Source organism: Ailuropoda melanoleuca, chromosome 10 (genome assembly GCF_002007445.2).
Source record: "Ailuropoda melanoleuca isolate Jingjing chromosome 10, ASM200744v2, whole genome shotgun sequence".
NCBI lineage: Eukaryota > Metazoa > Chordata > Mammalia > Carnivora > Ursidae > Ailuropoda > Ailuropoda melanoleuca.
In genome coordinates this window covers 56,515,586-56,540,745 of record NC_048227.1, presented here as the reverse complement: position 1 = coordinate 56,540,745, position 25,160 = coordinate 56,515,586, and the positions used below count along the sequence as shown (strand labels likewise).

The 25,160-nt window shown below is 34.5% G+C and overlaps 1 protein-coding gene and 1 pseudogene across 3 annotated transcripts in view; both read left to right on the top strand.

Moving 5' to 3' along the window:
* Positions 1-25,160, top strand: part of ATG5 (autophagy related 5) — a 122,336-nt gene that overhangs the window by 6,615 nt on the left and 90,561 nt on the right. For 2 of the 3 annotated variants that reach the window (XM_019806211.2, XM_002925483.4), the window contains exons 3-4: positions 7,924-8,051; positions 16,509-16,587. In XM_019806211.2, the coding sequence (XP_019661770.1) occupies positions 7,924-8,051; positions 16,509-16,587 (207 nt within the window). The remainder of the gene's footprint in view (positions 1-7,923; positions 8,052-16,508; positions 16,588-25,160) is intronic. The other variant, XM_011232656.3, reaches the window with a different exon arrangement.
* Positions 17,984-21,996, top strand: LOC117804247 (annotated as a pseudogene).

The following is a 25,160-nucleotide window of genomic DNA, read 5'->3' as shown; positions in this document are numbered from 1 at the left end:
TGAATACATACATATATAATATATGATAATGGAATTATAAATTGTGTGCTGTAGGAGCAATTTTGAAAATAACAGGTTCAGATTTGATTCTTTTGTATTTAAGTGGGTCCAAGCAACTATTTACCAAATTCTTTTTTATAGCTCAACGAACGTATGTGTTTTCATATGTTGATAAGCTAATATGTATTATATAAAATATATAATAACAAATTGCTGTATTTAGACTTATAGATTTGAATTAGTGTCATCTGTTCTAGAAAACATTATCAAGTATCTTTAGATTTTAGCCTGCTTTTTTTCCTTTTCTAAGTGCATATATAATCCAAACTTAAGCATCTGTCAATCAGAAACAATAGTATCTTGCCTTTTTACTGAATAGGCCTTAATAGGCAAAGACATTCTCAGTTGTCATTATTTTAGTTTTGTCTCAGGTACACATGATATTGTTTACCTAGGAGGATCTGGAAAAGTGGAAATTTATTTGTGGTATTGGACTTTGTTGTTTCATTTAAGTAAAGCTTGCCCATGCTTTCTCCCTTGTCTGTTTGAGGGGTAGCTCTGCTCCTCAGCCTGCTCCAGCCATGGGAAATCAGACTGGTGGAGGAAGCTACTTAAGGAGCCCCATATACTCACTTTTTGGGTATAGAAATGGTTTCATTTTTCTCTGTGTATCCTCAGCATCTGGCATAGATCATGCAAGTGGTAGACACTCAGTGCATGAAAGCCTCATACATTCATGTTGGGATTTTGTTTTACATCGTCTCTTTGGGTTTTCTTAGTGAAAATAATTTCAGAGAAATTGGGCAGTCTTTTGTTACTAGTACTCAGGTATTCATAACTGAATATATACTTTTGAGTCATTTTAACTTTGGAAATCTCAACAGTTTTCTTTTCTGCCTTTAGAAAAATTTCCATAGTTAAAAACAAAATGTGGTCACAGTTTATTTTTAGAAGAATTTCACGTGTTAGATGTATTTTTTTTTTTTGCTTCTCCTGCTGTAATATGTGTTAGGATATATATCACTTATGTTTTGTTTCCAAACTAGTTTCTGTTATTTTAATTAAAACTTTTAACCTCTGGTGCCTTTCTAATTATATATAAACAAAGGAATGTATGTGTCTAGTTGGTCACAGTGGCAAATACAAGAAATATGTAATTTAAGTCTGTTTACTAAGTCAGAATATGATATTTGACAGCTTCCTGCGGTTAAAAAAATTCAAGTAAAGAATATAGTATTTTTCCTTCTTTATGTATGAATCTGTTAAATATAAAAAGATTGTGAGAGTGGAGTGTAGGGTGTTTGCTAGCTGTCTCTAATTGAATTGAAAATGGCAACAAGTATTGGGGATATCTGTAGGAGGAAGAAAGTTACTTTGTCTAATTGATAATTTTTTAAAATATATTTTTTATTTATTTTTTAATACTATTATTTTATTTTTATAAAATATAATTTTTCACCCAAAAGAAACACATAGTAATTATGATTATGTTTTTGAAAAATACTGGGTGACAGGCATATAATAAATATTAAACAAAAAGCCACAGTTTAAACCATGTAGCAACCCCTAGATTTTGCTCTTTACATACATACATACATACTTAAGTGTAAGTTACTGCATGCAGGAAGAAAATATACAAAACATCAGCAGTGGTTAGTCTTAGAATTATAGGTGAGAATGGTAGTGCCAATCTCATTTTAGTTTACATGTGTCTTGGTTGTAAATTACGCTTGAATGTATTTTTCATTGCTTTAGTTTATAATAATATTGTAAGATTATCGTAATATTGTAAGATTCTGGATGAATGAGGTAAAAATATCATAGCCTACGAGCCAGTAAAGCTCTTTTCCAGACATTCTCAAAGCTCAGGTGAGTTGGTTAACAAGATTATCACCACGGCCTGAAAAGTCCATTCATGTTCAGGTGGATATGTAGAAAGGATAGGTGAGTGAGAATGTAATTTGCTTTTTTTTTTTTTTTTCAAGATTTTATTTTTAAATAATGTCTACACCCAACGTGGGTCTTGAACTCATGACCCTGAGATCTCTACTGATTAAGCCAGCCAGGCACCTCTGTAGTTTACTTTTTATAGCACTTAATTCCTTATTTCTTAGAAACTAAATTTAAAAATATTCACTCCTACCAAATTTATAAATTAAATTATTATTCAAAGAGTCTGTTTCCAATGGAAAAGAATACTAATGTTAAATATATTCCTACTTATTTCTGATTTTGATTTGTTGCCTCTGCATAAATCTCCTTTCAGCCTACATCCCATATCTATGTCAGAGAATTATATCTTATTTTGCAGGGAATATTAGAAAGAAAAATAGTTAGAAACTAGGCAGTCTTTCAGTTTTTGTTGTTTTCTTACATTTATTTAAACTGTTGCCTTTCATTTAGATTATCTAATATAAAAACATACATACTAATTTGAATTCATAATTTGTGACTTGTTACAAGAGGAAATCAATCAGTCACACACATGATCATAAATCTGAGTGGACCCTAAACATTACATAGCAGTCCTTTTATGTTTCCTTAGTCAGCTGTCCCTCCTCTTCTTCTCTAAGAGGATTTCTCTGATCCCTGGCCTTATTTTTCGCTCTTAACAGGTAACCTCACTTCCTGATTACTGCTACCTTAACCTTCTGCCACCGGGTCTTCTGAACATACCTGTACTCACACATATTGGCTACTTCTCGTTTTAATGGAAGAGATGTCCTTCCTAGGCAAGGCCCAACCTTCTCTCTGTGTGCTCTGGATCCCGTCTACGGTCTTCCTCAGGAAGCTGGTGGTTTCTGATACTCTCCTACCTCTACCCCGGCCTTCTCTCTTTCTTTTACCTTCAACTTCTTCCTAGCAGCTCCTTTTTCTGCAGGATTTATATTATCTTAAGTCCTTGCTACCCTAAAACAATCCTCTGTTGACCCCATCTCTCTTATTAAAGATCCCAGACTTATTAAAAAGGTTGTCTGTACTCATTGTCTCCTTGCCACCTCCCACTTTCTTTACTGGAATCACAGTTTCACACTACTCCAACAGAACTGTTTTTGCTCAAGTCACTAATGACATCTTTTTTTTGCCAAACCTTGAGTCTGTTTTTGAATTTTCATTTGCTTGATCTCTCAGTGGCTGTTTTGATGCTGTTGTTGGCCGTTTTCTCCATTTTGTGGCACTGTTCTTTCTTGCTCTGCAAATGTCTCATGATTCTGGTTTTGCTTCTATCTATCTGGGTCGGTCTTTCTTTCTTTTTTTTTGGTCTCCTTTGCCAGATTTCTTTCCTTTTGCTTGTTCCTCATTGTTGGCATTCTTTGGGGCTTTGTCTTTCCCCCCCCACTTCACTTTCCCCCCTTCTGGAGTTAATCATCCATTTTTATCTCTTTGTTGAGATACAACTCTTTGTATTTATTTTGACAACTTCCAGGAATTTTTCTCTTGAACTCCAGACCTATGTGTCTGTCTGCTGGATATTAAACTGAGTGTTTTGAAACTGGATACGTCATCGTTACCTCCCTTCCTGTTTTTGCAAGTAGACCGAGTTAATTACTCTTATTAGTAATTAAGAAAGGACTTATCCCTGTTGCTTCCTTCACCTGTATCCCAGGCATTCAGTCAGTAACTTAGTCCATCTGATTTTACATCTCAAATACCTCTGAAACTTACCTGCTTTCTTCCACACGCATTGCTACAGCCTAGTTTAGACCACCATTTTAAAAACTGATGGGATTTCATAGTACTAAGTGATTTCCCTGGTTTCATTCTTGCCCTCTTTTCCATTTTCAGTTTGTGGTTGGAGTCATCTTTTCAAAACACCTATCTGACCCTGTCACCTGCCTGCTTAAAACCTTTAGTAGCCTTTCTTCATCTTTAAGATCCTTCGTGTAGTTTACAGCGTTCTCCATAATCTGGTCCCTTGCTTCTTCAGTACTGTTCTGCCTCAACCCTCTTCATTCCTGTCATTTTCAACATCTTATGGTTCCTCATTGTGCCAATCCTTGTCTTTTTGTATTCATTCCATGCCATTTTGCATTTTCCTCTGTCTGGAATGAGTAGCAGTATCTCCCACCCCTACTCACAACCAAATATTGACAATACCCATGTTTGGTTCACTCCTCTTTACCTACTGGCTGTTGCCTTAACGTAGAATTCCTGTTGAGGTTTTCCCTAAGTCCCTAGATGAGGTTAAATTCCTCTGCTACTTGCTCTTGTAACATTCTTTACTTTCTTCTTGCACTCATCACATTTGTGATTTTGTTTTTACTGACTTTCTAGCCTATTAGCTCTGTGAGAGCAAGAACCCTTGTCTCATTCAGTGCTCTATCTTCATTGCTTGGTGTGATGCCTTGCACATTGAAATGGAACAGAATTCTAGTATATTTTAATTCTAATTTCATTCTAGGTGAATAAGTCTCTAATTTTAGAAATGAAAATTGTTGGAAAAATTAGGATTTGGTATAAAGAAATAATACTACAGTTACCTCTTTCAGAAACATAAGGAATCTATACAGCTATATAAAACATGTATTCCTTACAAGCTGTGTAGAAAAAAACCGAATCACGTGTGTAGTACTCACTGAGTACTTGATAGTGCTAAATCAAGAATGAGAGAATAGATTCCATGTAGCTGATGTTTTCCCTAGAGGGGGTTAATCCTTTGCATATTAAAAGAATTTAACCTCAAAGACATTAATGGAAGTGAAATAAGCCAGACACAAAAGGACAAATATTTCATGATTCCACTTAATACGAGGTACCTAGAATAGTCCAAAGGCCTGGGGAGGAGGAGTAGTGGGGGATTACTGATTAATTGGTACAGAATTTGAGTTTGGGATGATGAAAAATTCTGAAGATGAATAATGGTGATGGTTGTACAACAGTGTGAATATATTTAATGCCAATGAACTGTACACTTAAAAATGGCAAATTTTATGCCAGATATCTTTTACCATAAAGTAAAAAGTAAACCAATGAGATACACCTAAGAAAATCGGAGAGTGGTACTATCTGGATATAGAAGACAGGATGATGTCATTTTACTGTTACTTTATTTTCATTTTTACTTAAATATTTACTAGATAAGTTGTATCTATACTTACTCTATTATAGTCATTTTCAAGTCTTAGTCCTATTTCTTAATGCTATTATAAGTATTTATGTTAGTTACATATTACTCCCAACAGGCTAATTTAGAACAGAAGATTCCAAGTACATTTCAGTGTAAGTTCTGTCTTAAGAATGAAAATTCTTTATTAATTATCATTTTTGGGATTAGTCACTTAGTCTTTGGGATCTGTGATTCATTCAGCAAGTATCTATTGTGTACCTACTATAAAGCAGACACTATTTTGAGCATTGGGAATGTAGCAGTGAATGAAACCAACCAAAATCACTGTCTCAATGTAGCTTACATTTTAATGTTCCTCATTCCTTATTGTGAAGAAGTTTTCATTTTGTGAAAATTATTCGTGGGGTTTTCAGTAACTTTGAACCCTGTGCATGTAGTACAGCACCCCAAAATCAGGAACTGATACCCATGCTTGTCCGTCCTGATGTGTCCTCTTTTTTTATAGTCTCTATAGGTTAATAGGTTAATATTCTCTATAGAATAGATTACTACTTAATGCCCAACAAACATTTTAAGTTAAAAGTTCTGGACTTATTAGTAATAATAGAACTTATTAGACTAATAGATTACAGTTGACTCAACACAGGTTTGAACTATGGGTCCACTTACATGCTGATTTTTTTTTTTTAACAGTTCAGTACTATAAATGTTTTCCTTATGATTTCTTACTAATGTTTTCTTTAGCTTACTTTATTGTAAGACTACAGTGTAAAATACATACAACATACAAAATACCTGTTAATTGACTGTTTATGTTATTGGTAAGGCTTCTAGTCAGCAGTAGACTATCAGTAGTTAGGTTTTTTGGGGGTCAGAAGTTATATGTGAAGATTTTGAAATGTGGGGGTTGGTGCCCCTAATTACCATGTTATTCAAGGGTCAACTGTGTACTTATTTATTTTTTTAAAAATGGCTGATTAATCATGCTGTTTTAATTTCTTAGAGACATCCATGTTACATCTATCTTTGATTATGTCATTTCTGATTTTAATGAATTGTTTCTTTGCCATTTATTTAACAGAATATGATTTTGGCACGTTTTTTAAAGTGCATGTAAACTAGAGGTGATAATATTGTCTGTAAAACAACTAGTGCTTTTTCTTATACACAGTATTAGTTTCCTTTTTCTTTTCTTCCCTAATCCACATTGTAGTTGTTTCTTTATAAAGGACAAACTTATGTTTTGTTGAATCCACATTGCTATCCAAAAGCTTGTTTCTAGTATTAGTAAGTACCTTCTGTTCCATATTGGAGCATGCCAGCTACCTCCCAGCCCCTGTACCCTGTTGTCCCTAGGACCATTGTCATGTTCTCTTGCCTAGTTGGGGCCCGTTATCGTGATCTTCAGTGATTAAATATTCCTTTACCCAGAGTATTTCTCTTTGTATATATTCCCCAGCCCCGTAATCTTGATTTACTGACCAGAAGACATAATAACTTTGAATAAACTGCACGAAAAATGATGCAGAATTGGCCTCTCAAAAGCAGCTGAAAGAGAGTAATAAAACAGTTTTACCAGGAAAGGACAGAGGCCTAGAAAAGCAGGAAATCGTTAGAGTATCTCCTGGGAAAACATGAATTCTTGCCACTTTCCTCCTTTTATCCACTCATGTACTCTTTATAAAATTCTAACTGGTTTTCTTAAATGTTCTCTTATGTTTTCTTTCTGGATATCTTTGGTGGGGGAGAAACAATGATGGCCTTCATAACTATGCCAGTTGAGGCTTAACCTAGCCCAACGTTCCCTCCCAGACTTTTCTCTCCAAAGTCCAAGTACGCCCAGGCTCCCTAAAGACAGGATTCAGGGAGTTGCTGGACAGTGGCAGATCACCAGTCTACCAGCACTATACCTTAATCTTGTGCCTTATTGCCCTTTAGAGATTTAAATGTTTGGCTCAACAGTCAGTCATCTTTAACTTGTTTTTTCCCTTCAATTTCTTAATTAGTAATAACCAAAATCTGTTCTGATTTCTAGACCTTTCTCATTTTTCCATTCCTTCATGCCCATCCCTCCATGTAGTATTTCCTTAACAGATTTCCAGTTTATAACCTTATCTTCTTTATATCTACCACTGCTAGAATATTTCTCAAACACTGTTTCTCATTGTGCCGTCCTTTTATTCATTGTATCGTAGTGGGCCCCTATTGTTCATCAAATGAAAATTTCTGTTTGATCTTTAAAGTTTTTTTCCGTTGCTGCAGTGAAGTATTTTTGTAAGTACTTTTTATGAATTTTTTTTAACCTTTATTTTAGCCTCATATAGAAGAGGACAGATTATATCTTTGTCTTGGTGTTCTTCATTGCGACTAAGCTAATACATGGTAGATTATCAAAACATGATGGACCAGTTGAGAAGTCCTGAGTGATAAGTCAAGATGTACCTTAGGACTGAGTTGATTATTTTCTTAGAACAGTTTAATTAATTCAGGTGAATCATAGTAATTTTTATGTTAAATTTGATAGAAGTAGTAAGTATCCTAAATAGCATGACGTCTGATTACATTTGTATTTTTATTTAGAGAAAAATATTACAGAAAGATCGTACGTAGATTTGTGTTGTTTATTCTTGGTACTTACGCTATAAGCTCTACTTAAAGTAATGACCTCATAAGAAATTTAAAACGTCTTAGCCTTTTAGCCTTTGATTTGCTATAAAAAGCAGTTGACTTTGTGTGTAATATTCAAAATAATGCAAAGAACATGGCTGTTTTTCCTTAAAATTCAAAAACCTATTTAGTATATATTTTTTTGAAAAAATAGTAAATAAATACGGTTTTACAAATTTTCATTTCAGTTGCTTTTGCCAAGAGTAAGTTATTTGACGTTGGTAACTGACAAAGTGAAAAAGCACTTTCAGAAGGTTATGAGACAAGAAGACATTAGTGAGATATGGTTTGAATATGAAGGCACACCACTGAAATGGTGAGTGAATTTTTCTGCATTATTAAGCATTGAGTATATGCTAGCTTTATGAAGGTATAGTGCCCTGAAGCAATTTTTAAAAAGTTATATAAAGAAATAAATCACTAGCTCATATAATAAAGTGAATTTTAAACTATTGTTCAACTATTTTATTGAAAATATTTCTGCCTTTTTTTGGATGCATGGGAAACTGGATAGATTTGTATATATTTTCAATGATAGATTTTTCAGTGGCATAATAATAGTGTATTTGGTTATGTTTTTTCCCATATATATTTAAGACTCCCTAATGAATAAGTCACTCTGTGACAGTATTCAGTTTTGTTTCTATCTCCAAAATTTTTGTAACAGATCTTTATATACACATGATTACCTAAAATGGCATCTTTCAGACTGATTGCCACATTACACATTTTATCTAGCCTTGGCTTAGTATTTAAAATATATTGATTTCCTTTTTATGTGAAAAATAATTTTGATATTATATCATTCTTAAGAAACGTATTGAAAATAAATCCTAAGTCTGGGCTTATCCCTGTACAGATGATGTATTTTTGTACTTCCTCTGTTACTGGGAGTTTTGTAAATTCTGCTTCCAAAAATATTTAATGAAACTGGAGAAATGACAGAGAAGAGTATAAAAAATGGTTCAAGGTATGCTGGGGTGTAGGTGTTGAAATGCTTCCATATGAATGTAGTTGAATGAAAAAGTTAAGACTTAAATATGAACAATATAAGTAGGTTAAAAGTGGACTTGCTTTCTAAATCTGGAGTATTAAAATGAAGAGTTTTAAAAGAGGCTCATAAAAAAAGAAGCTAGTAGATGTTTAATAAGTGCAGCTGACTTGAGTATAAGCATTACTTAGAAATAAAGAGTGAACTTTTGGAACTCACCTTGTTGATGAATTCCCACAAATGAGTAGATTTTTCATTATGGTTTAGAAACATACAAAGTGGTATATTGTATTGTTTTGGAAACAAGGAGATTTTATATTGAGTTATAGGTCATATCTCCAGCCTTTTGAGGCAGTTCTGGGAAAGGATGACAAAGTTCTTTATAGCATTCATTTTTAAATAAAAACAGTTTTGACAGGCTTTGTGATCACTTATCAGACTCATTATGACTCTTGAATAGTTCTAGACCTCAGGTAGCATAGGTAAGTCAGTGTTTTCTCTTTCTTTTTATTTCTCAGAGGAATTGGAGGTTTTAGAATGGGGAGGTGGCTTAAAAGAAGTATAAGAGGAGCAAGGATCAGGAGAGTAGAGGGAAAGGAAGGAGGGGGAAAGATTGTGGGTGAGTAGCAATAGGATATGTCTATATTCTTGACAGTTCTATCTGTATTATAGTTGAATATTGAAATTGTATTGTTCTGTGTGTATTAGTTACATACACATTATTGTTAAAAATTCGTGTGACTGACACTAGGCTTTTCAGTTTTATCAGTGTACAGTAGGGTTTCTTAACAGGGACTCTATTGACGTTTGACGTAGATAATTCTTTGTTGTGGGAGGGCTATCCTGTACATTGTAGGATTTTTAGGAGCAGCCTTGGCCTCTACCTACTAGTGCTAGTAGCATTCCCTCTAGTCGTGATTATAAAAAATGCTGCCAGATGTCCTGGGATGAAGGGGTACAAAACTACCCCCAATTGAGAAACTCTGGAAAAGATGGGAAGCTTCAATTTAACTTTTATAAATGAATGATTGCTTAGTTATCATCCTTCAGCTGCCATTTTAACCCATCCTGTATGGTGGTTATTTTTGTATTTGATATGATTTGTATGGTGTAAGTTTGTATTCTATATCAGTAAATACTGTTTGGACCCATTTATCTCTCTCTGTCACCACAGAGTACTGATTTTGGCTTAACTATATCATGTTTTTATTTTGTCAGTATTCATGTCTTCTGAGAATCTTTTTTTTTTTTTTTAAGATTTTATTTATTTCTTTGAGAGAGGGAGAGCACGAGAGTGGGGAGGGTCAGAGGGAGAAGCAGAGTCCCTGCTGAGCAGGGAACCTGACATAGGACTTGATCCTGGGACTCAGGATCATGACCTGAGCTGAAGGCAGTCATTTAACCAACTGAGCCACCCAGACACCCTGAGAATCTTTTATTAAAGAGTAAAAAATTAAAATTTTTCCTTCTAGAGAGCTTATGTGAAAGTAATTGTATTCACGTATCCTCATTTTAGGTTTTGGGGTGTTAAGTTTTTATATATGATGTCACTTTCATAGTTACATCTTGCTATAAGTCATTGTATTTAATGACTTTTGATAAAACTTTTCCTTTAGTTCAGTAGTCCCCCCTTTATCTGTGGTTTTGCTTTTTGTAGTTTCATTTATCCTCAGTCAGCCATGGTCTGGAAGCAGATGATCCTTCTCTGACATATTGTCAGAAGGGTGGCAGTAGTGGCCTAACACTGTGTCATAATGCTTATGTCGTTCACCTCGCTTCATCTCATCACGTAGGCATTTTATCATCTCACATTGTCACAAGAAGGGTGAGCACAGTGCAGTAAGATATTTTGAGAGAGAGTGAGACCACATTCACATAACTTTTGTTGTAACTTTTTGTTATAATTGTTCTATTATAAGTTGTTAATCTCTTACTGTGCCTAATTTATAAATGAAACTTAATCATAGGTCTTGTATGTATAGGAGAGAATGTAGTATATGTAGAGTTTGGTACTGTTTGCTGTTTGAGGCATCCTTGGGGCAGTCTTGGAACATATCCCCCTGCATAGGGGGGACTAACTCCATATTGTTAGGTACTTCATATATTTGAGGAAGGAATAGCTTCCAGGCATGAATATAACCAGGACCTCTGGGCTAAGTCTTTTTTTTTTTTTTTTTTAAGATTTTATTTATTTATTTGACAGAGATAGAGACAGCCAGCGAGAGAGGGAACACAAGCAGGGGGAGCGGGAGAGGAAGAAGGGCTCATAGCAGAGGAGCCTGATGTGGGGCTCGATCCCATAACGCCAGGATCATGCCCTGAGCCGAAGGCAGACGCTTAGCCGCTGTGCCTGGGCTAAGTCTTGATCTTGTCTCTTTTTGCTCCCAAGTATAGCAGTATTTTCCTGTGTTAAAGGAGTCCTCTTACTGTGTTAAAGGAGTCATAGGCTATCAATATCTGCCTGGCATTTAAGGAGTAGGGTTCATATGATAGGATAATCATTATAGGGAAGCAGCTACCACTGAAGTTTTGTAGGACTTGGACTTTTTGAGACCATGCAAGTGTCTTCAGAGTAGAGGAGCATTTATTTGAGTAAGGTGATAACATCTTTCTTATACTTGATTCTTTGGAGTTTTAAATAAATTCAAATGAGAAAGGAAACCAAACACCAGATTAGATAATTCATAAAAGAAGGTAGAGCATAAATTGATATTACTTCTTACTCTGTTAACTCCTGTTCATATTTATTATTATAATTGCTTAAATATCTGCATGAGATACTTGAACATGGGCTCTTGTATCTTAAGCAGTAATACGTAAGAGGTGCTAAGTAAATGTTTGTTCAGTGGGTGAATGAATCTAAATTGGTTCCTCCTTTTTATTGAGAAGATGAGGCAAAATAACTTGTTCAAATGAGTGAGTAGGACCAGATTTTGAAAGTCTCAGTTAAGGACTTTTTCCACCACACTGCTGATATTCTATTTGTTAGTTGTTGTTTTCTTCAATTCTGTTATGTTTTCCCTAAATTGCTTATGTTATCTGTCCATATTAGAATAGAAAGATACTTAAGAACAGTGGTAACATAATGAATACTTAATATATTGTTGATTTGTAGAGAGAATCTGAGGGGCTTTATTTGATTACTATTTTATCCTCACAGTCCTTTGTCTCCTTAAGTTTTAAAAATTATGTGGCAAATAAAAAGTGTTGATCTAACTCATCGAGCAAGGATTTCTTTTTCTTTCTTCTTTTTTTGTAAGAGTGATTCGAGTTGATTAGTCAGCAGAGGGTGCTCTAACATTGCATTTTGAAAAGGCGAAGGTTATTTGTAAATACAAAGTTTGTATTTGTTACTTTTATATTAAAATTATTTTAAGAGAACGGTTCCTGGTTCTTCTAAAGAACATTTAGTTTGTATATCCTAATATTGGTTATATCTTAGGCCTTCAATATAAATTTTAGAAAAAGCTTTTCTTTTTGTCAATTATAAAAGCAAGTGTCTCTAATAGAATATTATTATTTTGTGTAAACTGACTTATTTTCAGGACTGGTTGTTGAAAGTAAGAAGTTGAAACTACCTTTTGAATGAAACCAAAAAAAGCAGCAAACACTGATGTTGATCTTAAACATAGACCTAACAGAATGACCCAGAATTTAATACTGTATCTATCTGGTTTCAAAAGTAAATTTTAACAAAATAACCTCTTAATTATAAATACTGTGCAGGCTCTTCTCTCTTATGGATTGTCTTTTTTCTAAGGTTGTGAATTTCTAAAATTTTATAAGTTCTGTAAACTTGAATTTTGAAATGTAATTTACTTAGCATTTGAGACAGGTAGTGTCCCCTTGCCTGTTTTTGTACTTTTTCATGCTTAAGAATAGGTTTAGAAAGCTGTGAAACACAGTGCTAATTTACAGTTGTTTGTGTTTGTTCCATAGGTAAATGAAGGCAAAATTGATTGTAAACATTAAATTACTTTGGTGTACCTTTGAGTTGTATCTTTTTTTTTTTTTTTAAACATGGGGCTTGAACTTGTGACCCTGAGATCAAAATCTGAGCTGAGATCAAGAGTCCGATGCTTAACTGACTGAGCCACCCAGGTGTCCCAATTTGAATCTTTTTTTTTCCTTCAATGAAATGTAATCCTGCTTCCAGTGAATTATCAGTAGACTTATGAATAGGATGCATTTATTTCAGTGAAATGGAGTAGGACAATAGTTCTCTCTAGTATATGGGGAAACTTTGTTTCAATGCTGATGTTAGGATACTGCTTTGCTATTTGACTGCAGATGTTTAGACTACTGAGAGCACCCTTGGCTGACTTAGGAACATATCCGTTATTGCTATACATGTGGCCGGTATGTGTGTATGTATTTTAGCAGTAATGAAAGGGTAAAGAAGAAAGACCTTATGCAAAGAAAAATGAAAATATTACTCATTTTGAGAACTGAATTTAGAAAAGACTAGAGCAATTTAAGGAAGAGAAAGAAAATGAATAAAGTGTGAAAATAGACCTAATGCTAACTATTCTGGTACAGTGAGTTTTTATCGGGCAGTAGATTGAACCTTTACTAGTTGGGCCCTCTTCTGGGATATATTCCAGGTTCATATCCTCACCACTTCCTTTTCTATTAAATTTAGGTTAGATTGGCAGGAGTAGCAACATAACAGATAAATGGTTACATTATGATTTACTTACAGTTATGGCTTATGTGGTTTCTATGTTGTGGGTTAGGAGCCTCCTGACAAAACTGTGTAGAATATCTGTTTAGAGGAGTTGTACAAATTAGTACTTTTGAAACCCTTGATGTAAATTAGATTATAGTGTAAGAGAAATTCAGTACCTTTAAGTCTTGCCAGTTCTGTTTTCTATTATAGATTTTCTTGCATATTAATAGACTCATCAGAAATGAGCAGTCTTGGAACCAGTTAATTCAGATAGTATATTTGTTTGGAGTTAGTATCCTTGTGTCAAAATCATTCTGACATATCCATCTGCATTGAGCCACATACAGGCTGTACATGTAGACTTCGATAATAGAAGGAAGTAAGCAGCTCTTTCTGCTGCAGTTTTATTTTTAAAGATTATTACAAGATAGTAGTTATATTTAGAGTGCTTTTATGTTGATACTTTATATACATTTATAATTAAATGTAAGTATTAGAAACCATAATATTTAAATTTCATCCAAATCTTTAGTATATTGGGAAAAATAGTCATCATTTACCATCTGAGACCAGTGAACTTTAAAAATATATATATATATATCTAAGTTATTTTATAAATAACTTAGAGAAAAGTAAAGGAATAGTGTATGACAACTTTATTAGAAATTTTAAAAAGCATTTAGATACAGCAAATTTGGATTTACGCTCCATATTTTCCTGGTTTTGAAGGTATGGATACAGAAATGGGCAGTGTCTTCTGAATGCAACTAACTACTCATTAGTTGTCATACATTCAAATAGACTTCTAAGAGGTTCTAGCTTATTGTGACTTCTGGCTCTTCTTGTGCTTAACGGCAATGCTTAAAGAAATTTTTAAACCTTTGACAGAGCATGATTTTGTTGTAAAATATCGTTTACATTTAGTAAATACCAGTTAGAATGATCAATTCAATACTTGTTCATTTCTACATCACGTAATTCTTTCTAGTTGTCTTTGTTACAAATCTGCCTTTAGCTCTTGCTCACTTACTATCAGGTAAATTGCAGTGCACAAATGGTATAAAAGATGAAAAAATACAATCACATCTTTTTAACAAAATGGTTCAGGTTTTTGTCATAAAATATTGCATGATGAATTTCTTACCATTGAATGACTAAGTGGATAAGAATGCCATGTCTTTAGAAATACATCGTTCATTCATTAGTTTTTGAATTCTGTAAAATTCACCTAGAATATCATCTAATGACTTGTAGTCTGAGATTTCACTTAAATGATCAATTTTACCGCTGTCATTAAAGTCCAAAGTACGGCAGTCTCTGTAAAAACCTTCTGATTTATGTAATAATTGTGTAACATCTTCCCTTGTCAATTTTCCTCTTTCCCATTATGCATGGAAAATTAGACATTTTGAATTTTCAGCTGTATTAATGATAGATAAAAGCAGACTCCAAAGATGGGGTCTGCATCCTTATTTTATACTTCCTTGAAATATGATGTAATATTCTAGGTGAAACAATGAGAAAATGGAAGGATTCATTATTGTATCATCCTTCCAGGCCTGCCATTATTCTTCCAAATTGTTCCTATTTTAGTCTTTTTTTTTTTTTTTTTAGCATAGTTGGGTATAATTGATAAATAATGATGAAATAATTCCTAGAATGGTGAAATACCGTTCCTGGAATAGAATGAGGACTAACAAAGGTCTGTTTTGTAAAAATAACAAGGCATTATGTAGAGCTTGTACAGTTTGAAGAAGTTCAGAGAGAAGGATCAGAATTGAATAGAATCTATAGCTTTTCTGTAATGGAGTATTTTTGTTTTTCAAATTACTATTTTTATTTTAGTTTTTGACAGACCAGGGTTATTTTCTGGGTTCTGAAATGTTTCTGAAGGAAACATTCTATTATTTAGGTAGTCTAAAATTTCCTTCAGTATTCATATTTGGTTATGAAAGATTTCTGTTAGATGCTAACTTTCAAATAGGGAGGTTTAAGGGTTATTATTAAGAGATACAACACATATGACTAAAACTACCCACTGTTTTATTTTAGTAGCAGGGCATTCATTCTAAATTCTTTCTAAATAACATGATCACTAGTGATTGATGACTTTTCATCAGTTGTATTATGTAGATATAAGCAAACATAACTAGTATTAGTTAATATTTGAATCTTGGTTAGGCAGTATATTGGGTCATTCATTTTGAGGGGAATTAGATGTATTTCCAAATTTTTCAGTTTCTAAATCTAGGAATAACTAACTAACATGTAAAGAACAGGACTGTACATGACACCAAGTAGTCCTCTTTTTGCCTTTGTTGAAAGTATTGTTTAATTCTGTTTCATTATTGAAGCCACTTTAGATTCTTTAAAAGGATGATTTAAAAAATAAGATTTGTTTGTTGAAATCTGTAAGGTTTATATTATTGCTCAATAATTTGCTTCACTGTAAGTAATGGTTATATTTGGAAGTGTTCTCTTATTTAGGAAGTCCAGAATTTATTTTTATAAAAAACTTTAGTCTTAGGTTGCAGAGAAATATTGTGTGACTTTGGAAAATGTTGACATGTTGTAATTATGGAAAAAGCAGGTTATAGTATTTTGTAAAGGATAAGCCTAATCTATATTTACATATGTATGCATAAATAAAAGACTCACATTCAATAACGTTAATAGTAATTACCACAAAATAGAGATGGCATGCTTTTTAGGTGCTTTTCTTAGTTCTTAAATTTTTCTAATATTTTAAGTTGTTATAAAAATTTTAAAAATACATTTAAATAAGCTTTAAAAAACTGTACAATGTGAGTACTGGGATGGTAATCAGATACTGCAGTAGGGTGGTGTAACAGTGGTCATGGCTGATAAGAGATGCTTTAGCACAATCCCATTGTATATATCAAGGCTTTAATGAATGAAATGCTTAGGAAAAAACTGATACCTGGAAACGCTACCATATTAGCTTAGGCAAGTAACTGTAAAATGTTATCATTCTATGATTTGTGGTTAAAGCTCCCTGACATTTGGTGTTACAGTATGTGCTGAAATTTATTTTGGAGTTGTAGTTATAACTTCAAAATATTCTTTCTTAAAATGTACTCTTTCATTTTTAGGCATTATCCAATTGGTTTGCTGTTTGATCTTCTTGCATCAAGTTCAGCTCTTCCTTGGAACATCACAGTACATTTTAAGGTATAAATAGCATTTCCCATTTCTCCCACTTGTGGTATTTAGTCAGTAGACTTAGAATAGAATTTTTTTTAAGTGAAGTTGTTTATTGCTTCTCTCTGACACTTTTTTTTTTTTTTTAAAGATTTTATTTATTTATTTGACAGAGATAGAGACAGCCAGCGAGAGAGGGAACACAAGCAGGGGGAGTGGGAGAGGAAGAAGCAGGCTCATAGTGGAGGAGCCTGATGTGGGGCTCGATCCCATAACGCCGGGATCACGCCCTGAGCCGAAGGCAGACGCTTAACCGCTGTGCCACCCAGGCGCCCCTCTCTGACACTTTTTAATGGCTAAGCTGCCGCTAGTGTTCGTTCATGTATCTTTTGATTTATTGTTAACTCTTGGCAGAGCCATTTAAACATTTAATATATGAATGCCTATTTGTTGGAGCCGAATACACTGTTTAAAATTTGTGATGTTTTGTAATATTAATATTCATTTAAAAAAATCTCAAATAGGAAGAGCAAAATCCTGAGTGTAGCTGTGGGCGTGGGATTGGGGAGGTGTACAGCTTAATGCTGTTGAGTAACTCTAAAGATATTTTGATTAAATTGTGAGAAGGGTTAGGAGACAGAACTCCAAAGACTTGATCTGAGTGTGTTTTGAGAAATTTTAATTCCTGTAGTTTTTAAGACTAGTCCAGATTTATTGTAACTTAATTTTGTCCTAATGGTTTATAAAGTGGTCTGTCTTTCCCCTTAACCACCTTAATTCTTCAGTCCCTTCTCCCCAAGCAATTCACAAATACCACTGAAGGATTGAAATACCTCAATTAGTTGATCACTAGGCAGTGATTCTCAAAGGGCGATGGATTGTGGGAGGGAAGCATGTTAAGAGTTTGAAAAGTCATTTTAGGTATCTAATTTGCTTTTCTGTAAGGGGCACTCATTCAGAGTCACTGTGTAAAAGCTGCTTACCCATTCTTCCTAAGATGCTTTCCTTCCCATTTTACTAAAACGGAGTGTTTGGGTCATTGGCGTTTATTTTCCTCTCATTTGCACTTGTGTGCTCTGCACAGTAGCATGTTACCACGGATTTTAGTTACCACAGAACCAGAGTGAGGATATGGTTCCGATATGCATGACTTTCAGTTACCATGGTACCATGCAAAGCAAAGACTGCCTGTATATATAATTTAAGTTTAGAACAGTATGAAGATAGGGGCGCCTGGGTGGCGCAGTCATTAAGCGTCTGCCTTCGGCTCAGGGCGTGACCCCGGCGTTATGGGATCGAGCCCCACGTCAGGCTCCTCCTCTATGAGCCTGCTTCTTCCTCTCCCACTCCCCCCTGCTTGTGTTCCCTCTCTCGCTGGCTGTCTCTGTCAAATAAATAAATAAAATCTTTAAAAAAAAAAAAAAAAAGAACAGTATGAAGATAAAACTACTCCAAGCATGATGAGTGTGTAGAGGTTCCGTATTGAACATGTTAGTCTTTCTCATTATGTTGAAAAATAATTCCCATATTAGATTATTTATGTGAGAGATGGATGTACTCTAAGACTTTGGAATCTAAGTTAAAATACATCATAGCTACCCATTTATTTATTCATTCAACAACTATCAGAAGTCTGCTGTGTGCCAGCCAGGCACTATTCTAGATGCTTGGGATACATGAGCGAATGACACAAAGATACTCAAATACTGAGACAGTTTATGGTACCTACCTGGCACTACATACCAAGCCCTCTGTAATTACTGGTTGAGTGAATCAGTGGATTGTAATAATGATAGGAAAGGCTTACAATTGTTTTGATTGTTTTAGTGTAGTGGTTCTCAAAGCAGTCTGTGGACCGACAAGGGTACCCAGAGCTCTTGGAAAGGATCCATGAGGTCAAATCTATTTCCGTAATAAGAAGATGCTGTTTGCCTTTTCCTCTGTGTTTACATTTGTACTGATCTGCAGAAGAGATGGTGGGTAAAACTGTGGGCACCATGGCACAGAGCAGGGCGGTGCACTACACTGTGCAGCAAGTGATTATTGTCATCTTCGCTTCCACACACTTGCAGTAGAAAGAATATCAGTTTCACTTAAGACTGTTCTAGATGAAGCAGTACAAATTATCGAGTACTGTTAATCTTAAGTCCATGTCTTTTTAATCTCCCGTGTGTTGAAATGGAGAGTACATACAAAGCACTTCTGTTCTATGTCAAATATGATGGTTGTCTTAAGGAAAATCACTTATCCCCTTGTTTGAGGGCAAGCTGAACAAGCCACTTTTTTCATAAAACAGCATTTTTTTATTTGAAAGAGTGACTGATAAGGTGTGGTTATTCAGACTTGGGTATATTTGTAAGACAGTTTCTTAAAATAAATGAAGTGAATTCTCACTGTAAGGACAACAGTTTTTGTTGCCAGTGATAAAATGTGAACTTCTAAATGAACGTTAGAATTTTGGAAAACATATCTGCTACCATGACCATGGCAGCTTTATTATTCTTAAAACAGTTTTCTGTTGAGATTTTTGGTCCTTTTAACAGATCTGATTTTTAAGAAATTCTATGTAATGAAATGTGTCAGCGTTTAGAGAAGATCTACATTAATTCAGTAAACAAATATTTTCCAAATGGTCAATGCATGATGTAACAAAATAATGCATGTGAAAAAGAACCATTCAAAATGCAAGGTCAGAATTAGAGATTTTAATGTAACGGAGATCAAAATGTTTATTGATAAGCTTTCAGATTCCATATTAATTTTAAAATAAACTATACTTATTGAATCTGGTGGAGTATCAAGAAAGAATATCCACAAATCTGAAGTCTGTTAAAATGCTACCCTTTTTCCAGCTACATATTTTTATAAGCTTGTATATTTATACAAATCTGCCAAAACAGCACTGTAGAGCATTGAATGTAGAAGCAAATAATTCATCTATTCTCTACAAAGTCAGACATTAAAGATATTTGCAAAACTGTAAAACAGTGCCAGTATTCTCCCCAAGTTTTTGTTGTTGTTCTAGAAAATAGTTATTTTTCATAGAAAATATGATTTTTGTGTTACATGTAATGGGTATATTCTTGGCATTTTTAAATGAATTACTCTTTGAGGTCTTTGGTAGGTCACCATTTTCTTCCCGGATGGGAAGTTTATTAGAGAAATCAAATAGAAAGCAGAATCTTAGAGCTAATAAGGATATTATAGAGGGTGTTTTAAATTTGCTCAAGCTACCAATGTATTTCTATCAGCTATTCTTACACTTTCTGCCCCTGGCCCATATTGGAGGAAAATTATTGTCCAGATTTCTTTCTGTATACTAAGTTCCCTTTATTTAGGATTGTAAGACTTAGCTTTCCTCAAAAGTTGTCCCCAAGTGTTTAATTGATGGTTTATACTGATTAATGTAGGCCCATTTCTGTTGTACTACTTTATGGCTTTTGATTGATTATAATGAAACTGAGTAAGACATTTGCAGGTAGAAAAGCAAATGCTTTTAGAGTGAGGAAGCAGGGTTTTGTTTTGTTTTTAGTTTCTAGATAATAGTTTAACAGTGATTGAATTTATTGAGTAACAACTTTATATCAGTTGATTTTTCATTATGTATTTTATCTTTTGTGATATTGAGTATGTCACATGATGTCTGTATTTTAACCAGATTGCTTGGAATTTGTTCTACAGTTGTTTTCAAAGATATTAATTGATTTTGATTAGGTTTTATGCAATAATAAAGAGACCAAGTCTCCAAGAGACCCCTCCCCGCCGCCTCTGCCGGGCACACACATTTGATCATTTTGTGGTTCAGACTGAATTCTTGGGGAAGAATGCCTGTTAAATAGCTTTTGGGTATTTTCTCTAATTTTTAACAGACTGCTGCTTGTCATTTGAATAGATATATAATATTCATAGTAAATTTTAATGTCTAGAGCGGTGTTCTTCAGATGCTAATGTGCATACAAATTACCTTTGTGTCTTGTTAAGGTACAGATTTTGATTCTGATTCTGCAGGTTTGGGCTGAGGGCAGAGGTTCTGTATTTTTATTTTTTAAATTTATTTTTTTTTATTGGATTTTTAGACTTTATTGCACAAGTTCATCATATATTCTCAGTCGGCAAGATGTCGACACATGAGCATGTTTTATTAACAGCTACCATAATGAGTGCCATTCCTATAAAAGTATTTAGTTGACAGAAAACCCTTCATGGACAAAATATTAAGTGATCATCAGCCATACTCTGAGCCTTACGTTTTATTTTCTTATTTACAGTAGGAGACCTGGCAGGACTTAACTTCTAGCTAATTGATCCTTGGACTTTGTTCTTCATGATGCATGTTATGTAGTAGCTAATTTCATTACATCTTATCAATAGAAGCATTATTTAGCATTGTAGGAGGATTTGTTCACCAGCTTCCATTATTTTCAGGCTATACGTTTAACTCAACCTGAGCAAAAATTCATTTCACAAACACAAAGGTGTTAACATAACTTTCTTCCCATCACACTTTCTTGACTTTTGAAGAATGCTACCACCTCACTCTGATTATCCAAATGTGTATACAACATGAAATACCATCTCATCCATCATAGGTTCATTCATTTTATTAACAGCAATAATATCAATAATTTTCATAATTTGACAGGAATTTGCATCTAAGCCACAAATAGCAATAGTAGAATTAACAACTACTTATATGACTACATGGATGCCCCCCCCATATCATACATTTGAAGAATCTTCTTACATAAATGTAAAATAAGAAGGGAAGGAATCAAACCTCCTCCAGCTGGTGCCAAGCCAATATCATAACTACTATATATTTCTCAATTATTGAGGTATTAGTAAAAATTATATAACTTTATCAAAGTGAAATTATAGGTTCAAACCCTTATATCTTGGTGACATAATCCATTCCAGCTAGGTTTCCAGGATGCAACATCACCTGTTGTAGAAGAACTTTTACACTTCACGATATACATTAATGATTATTCTCCTGATTAGCTCCTCAGTGATGTACGTTATTTCATTAATGTTAACAGATAAGCTAACACTCAAGTACAATAGATATACAAGAAGTAGAAACAGCTTGAACTATTCCACTAGCCACTGTCCTAATCTTGTCTTACTGTCACTACAGTTTCGTTATATAATAGATGAAATTAATAATCCTTCCCTCACTGTAAAGACTATGGGTCATCAATGATCCTGAAGCTATGAATATATAAATATTTATTATTTCATCATGATAAGTGTACTCTTTAATACCTATCCCTTATTTTCACTATCCCCCAACCCATCTCCACTCTGGTAGCCATCTGTTCTCTGTAGCTAACAGTCTGTTTCTTGGTTTGTCTCTTTTTTTTCCTTTGCTTGTTTGGTTTCTTAAATTCCACATATTGGTGAAATCATTTGGTATTTGTCTTTCTCTGACTTACTTTGCCTGGCATTATACTCTCTAGCTGTATCCATGTTGTTGCCAATGGCAAGATTTCATTCTTTTTATGGCTGAATAATATTCCATTATACATACACACACATACACACACACACACACACACACACACACACACATTTCTTCTTTATCCATTCATCTATCGGTGGTCACTTAGGCTGCTTTCATAGTTTGGCTGTTGAGGTTCTATATTTTTAACAAGTTCACAGGTAATGCAGTGTTACTGGTTCAGCAGACCACATGTTGATAACAAGAGTTTGTAGAACAGTGCAGATTTAAAAGTTAATATTGTGTAAAGAACCAAAAGGCTGTAAGGATGATTCAGAAAATTAATGTTTTTAGAAATTTTATATTATTTTTGGAGTTCTGAGAGAGAAACATTACATAACTGTAAAGTGTTTACTGCTTTAAAACATAGATTTGGATATTTACTTTGCTTTCTTTCTCCATTTACCAAAACGAGTGAAAATGGTAACTTCTTCAGACTTCTCATTAGCTTCAAGAACATTTATGATCCCTAAACTTAATTAGCTTACTGAGAAAATTGTCTTATTTCTTGTTCTTCACTTTTTAATTTAAAAAAATGTAAGTCTGTATTGGAAAAGTTGAGAGTTGTCTAGTGAACATCCACCTACCTTTTATCTGGATTTGCCAGTTGCTGACATTTTGCTACTTTGGCTTTCTCTTTATGTTTTTTTTCCTCTAATATTTACGTTATTCCTATGGATATGCTGCTTGCAAAGCTTTATCGTAATCAAAAAGTTGCTTACACTGTGTGGAATTTTTAAAAAGAGAAATTTGTTACATGATTCAAAAATTTAGTAGCATCAGGTGAACATAGTGGGTTCTTTAAAATGCCTAGTTCTATTGCATATCCTAAATAAAGTTTAATGAGTAAACAAAGTCAACAATACCTTGGTGTTTTTCTTTCTCTCCTGATAACATGGTACTAAATTGGTGTATTTTGGTTTTGATAAGCGCACAGATTTTAATTTTAAATTTTGATAGTGATTATTTTTTGATAGTGATTAAGAGCTCACATTTGCTAGGTAAAAGAGGGTCAGTGTTAAGGTAAGTACTTCTGTGCAAAACACTGCTGAATGATGGTGACTAGACAAAATTAGGTTTTTGGACCAAGGTATTCTCTGTCTTTCCTACAGTGCTTGGAAGGCACTACCACTGGTTCTGACTGTTCTTTAAATATACTTGTATGACAGCCCACACCCCTTTTCTCATGGTCTCGTTCTCTCTTGCTAAGCCAAGAGCCACCCTTTTTGTACCTCCCTGAGGTAATTTACTATATTTCTGCTTTTTCCACTGTGTGTTGATGACATAGGTCTGAGGTAGCTTTCCTTGTTCTTGAGCGCATTTCATGGTCATTCCCATGCTTCTGCATGTACTTGCCAGCTCTGAATATTGGTAGTTGTTTTGTAGTATCTATCAGTAGTGTATTATATTAGTTTTCTGTTTCTGTGTAACAGATCGCCGCAAATGTAACAGCTTAAAATAACACAAACTTATTATCTCACAATTTCTGTGGGTCTTCTGCTTAATGCCTCACTGTAATCATTGTGTTGGCTGAGCTACATCCTTGCCTGGAGACTGAGAATCTTCATCTAAACTCACTAATGTTGCTGGCAAGATTCATTTCCTCTTGATTGTAGGACTGCATGCCCTTTCTTCTGTTGACTGTCAGAGGCTTCACTCCGCACCTAAAGGTTGCTTGAAGTTCCTTGCCATGTGGACTTGCCCAGTATGGCAGCTTACTTCATTCGGTCAACAAAAAGTCTTTAGAACTAGTCTTTTAGCAAGATTGGAGTTTTATATAGTGTGACTTAATCACAGAAGTAAGATCCCAAAGACTTTGCTGTATTCTTTTGGTTAAATGCAAATCAAGATCCTGTCTATAGCCCATGGGAAGGGATTACAGAAAGGTGTGAAGGAGGTGGAGAGGATGGAGGGTCATGTATACTTAAAACATATGGTTTGTTTAGTCATTAATTTATTCATCAAATATTTATTGAGGTTAACATCTGCTTTTCAGCTGTGACAGAGTAATTGGATTGGATTTTTCCTCCAGCCATAAACAGCTATAAAACTGGACAAAATATATGAAGTAGAGCTCTTTTCAGGCACTGGACATTAGAGAGAAAGAGAACAAACAAGGTGAGCACCACATTTAGCCCATCTCTGTGTTTCAGGATAGTTTGCTAACTGTGTTATGGGGAGTGGAACTCAAGCAGGGAACCCAGAGCAGGGAAGTCCTGCTGAGTTAAGGATGCAAAGATTGGAGTTCTGGGCCACTGAAGCAGCTGGAATTTGCTGAGCAGGGTTTCAGAAAATTGTAAGTGTGAATTTCCCAAAAGTCCTTTAGTGAGAGTTGGGCTGCACATTCATAGGCAGTATTCCTCAAGAATATTGTTAGAGTGGGACAAGCCCCATTATACCTGGAGATGTTGGATTCTAGTCCATCCAGGGTAGAGAGAGACCTAGGTAACATACTAAATATTTATCTGAGATCAGAAAGATCATGCTGTGGGAGTAAGAATTATATCTCAGAACAGGATTAGCAAATTATGGTCCGTGCTAAATCTGGCCTGCTGATTGTTTTTGTATGGCTTGTGATCTAAGGATGGTTTTTATATATTTTAGTGGCTAGGAAAAGATTTTTTAAAAAGAACAGTATTTTGTAAAACTTGAAAATTATGTGGAATATAAATTCTGGTGACTATAAATAAATTTGTTTTAAAATACAGCCATCCAGGGGCACCTGGGTGGGTCAGTCAGTTAAGTGCCTGCCTTCAGCTCAGGTCATAGTCCCCCAGTCCTGGGATTGAGCCCTGCTCAGCAGGAAGTCTGCTTCTCCCTCTCCCTCTGCAGCTCCCCCTCTGCTTATGCTCTCTCACTGTCTTGCCCACTCCCTCTCTTGAATAAATAAATAAAATCTTTTAAAAAAAATAAAATGCAGCCATCCATGCTATTTCATTTACATACTACTTTTAGGCTACAAGGGCAGAGTTGAGCACTTGCTGTAGACACTGCGTGGCCCACAAGTCTAATACCTTTACTATCTAGCCTTTTATAGAAAAAGTTTGTCAACTCCTATTAAAGAGTAAGGATTGCTCTGGATCTACTCTAATAAAGCCTAAAA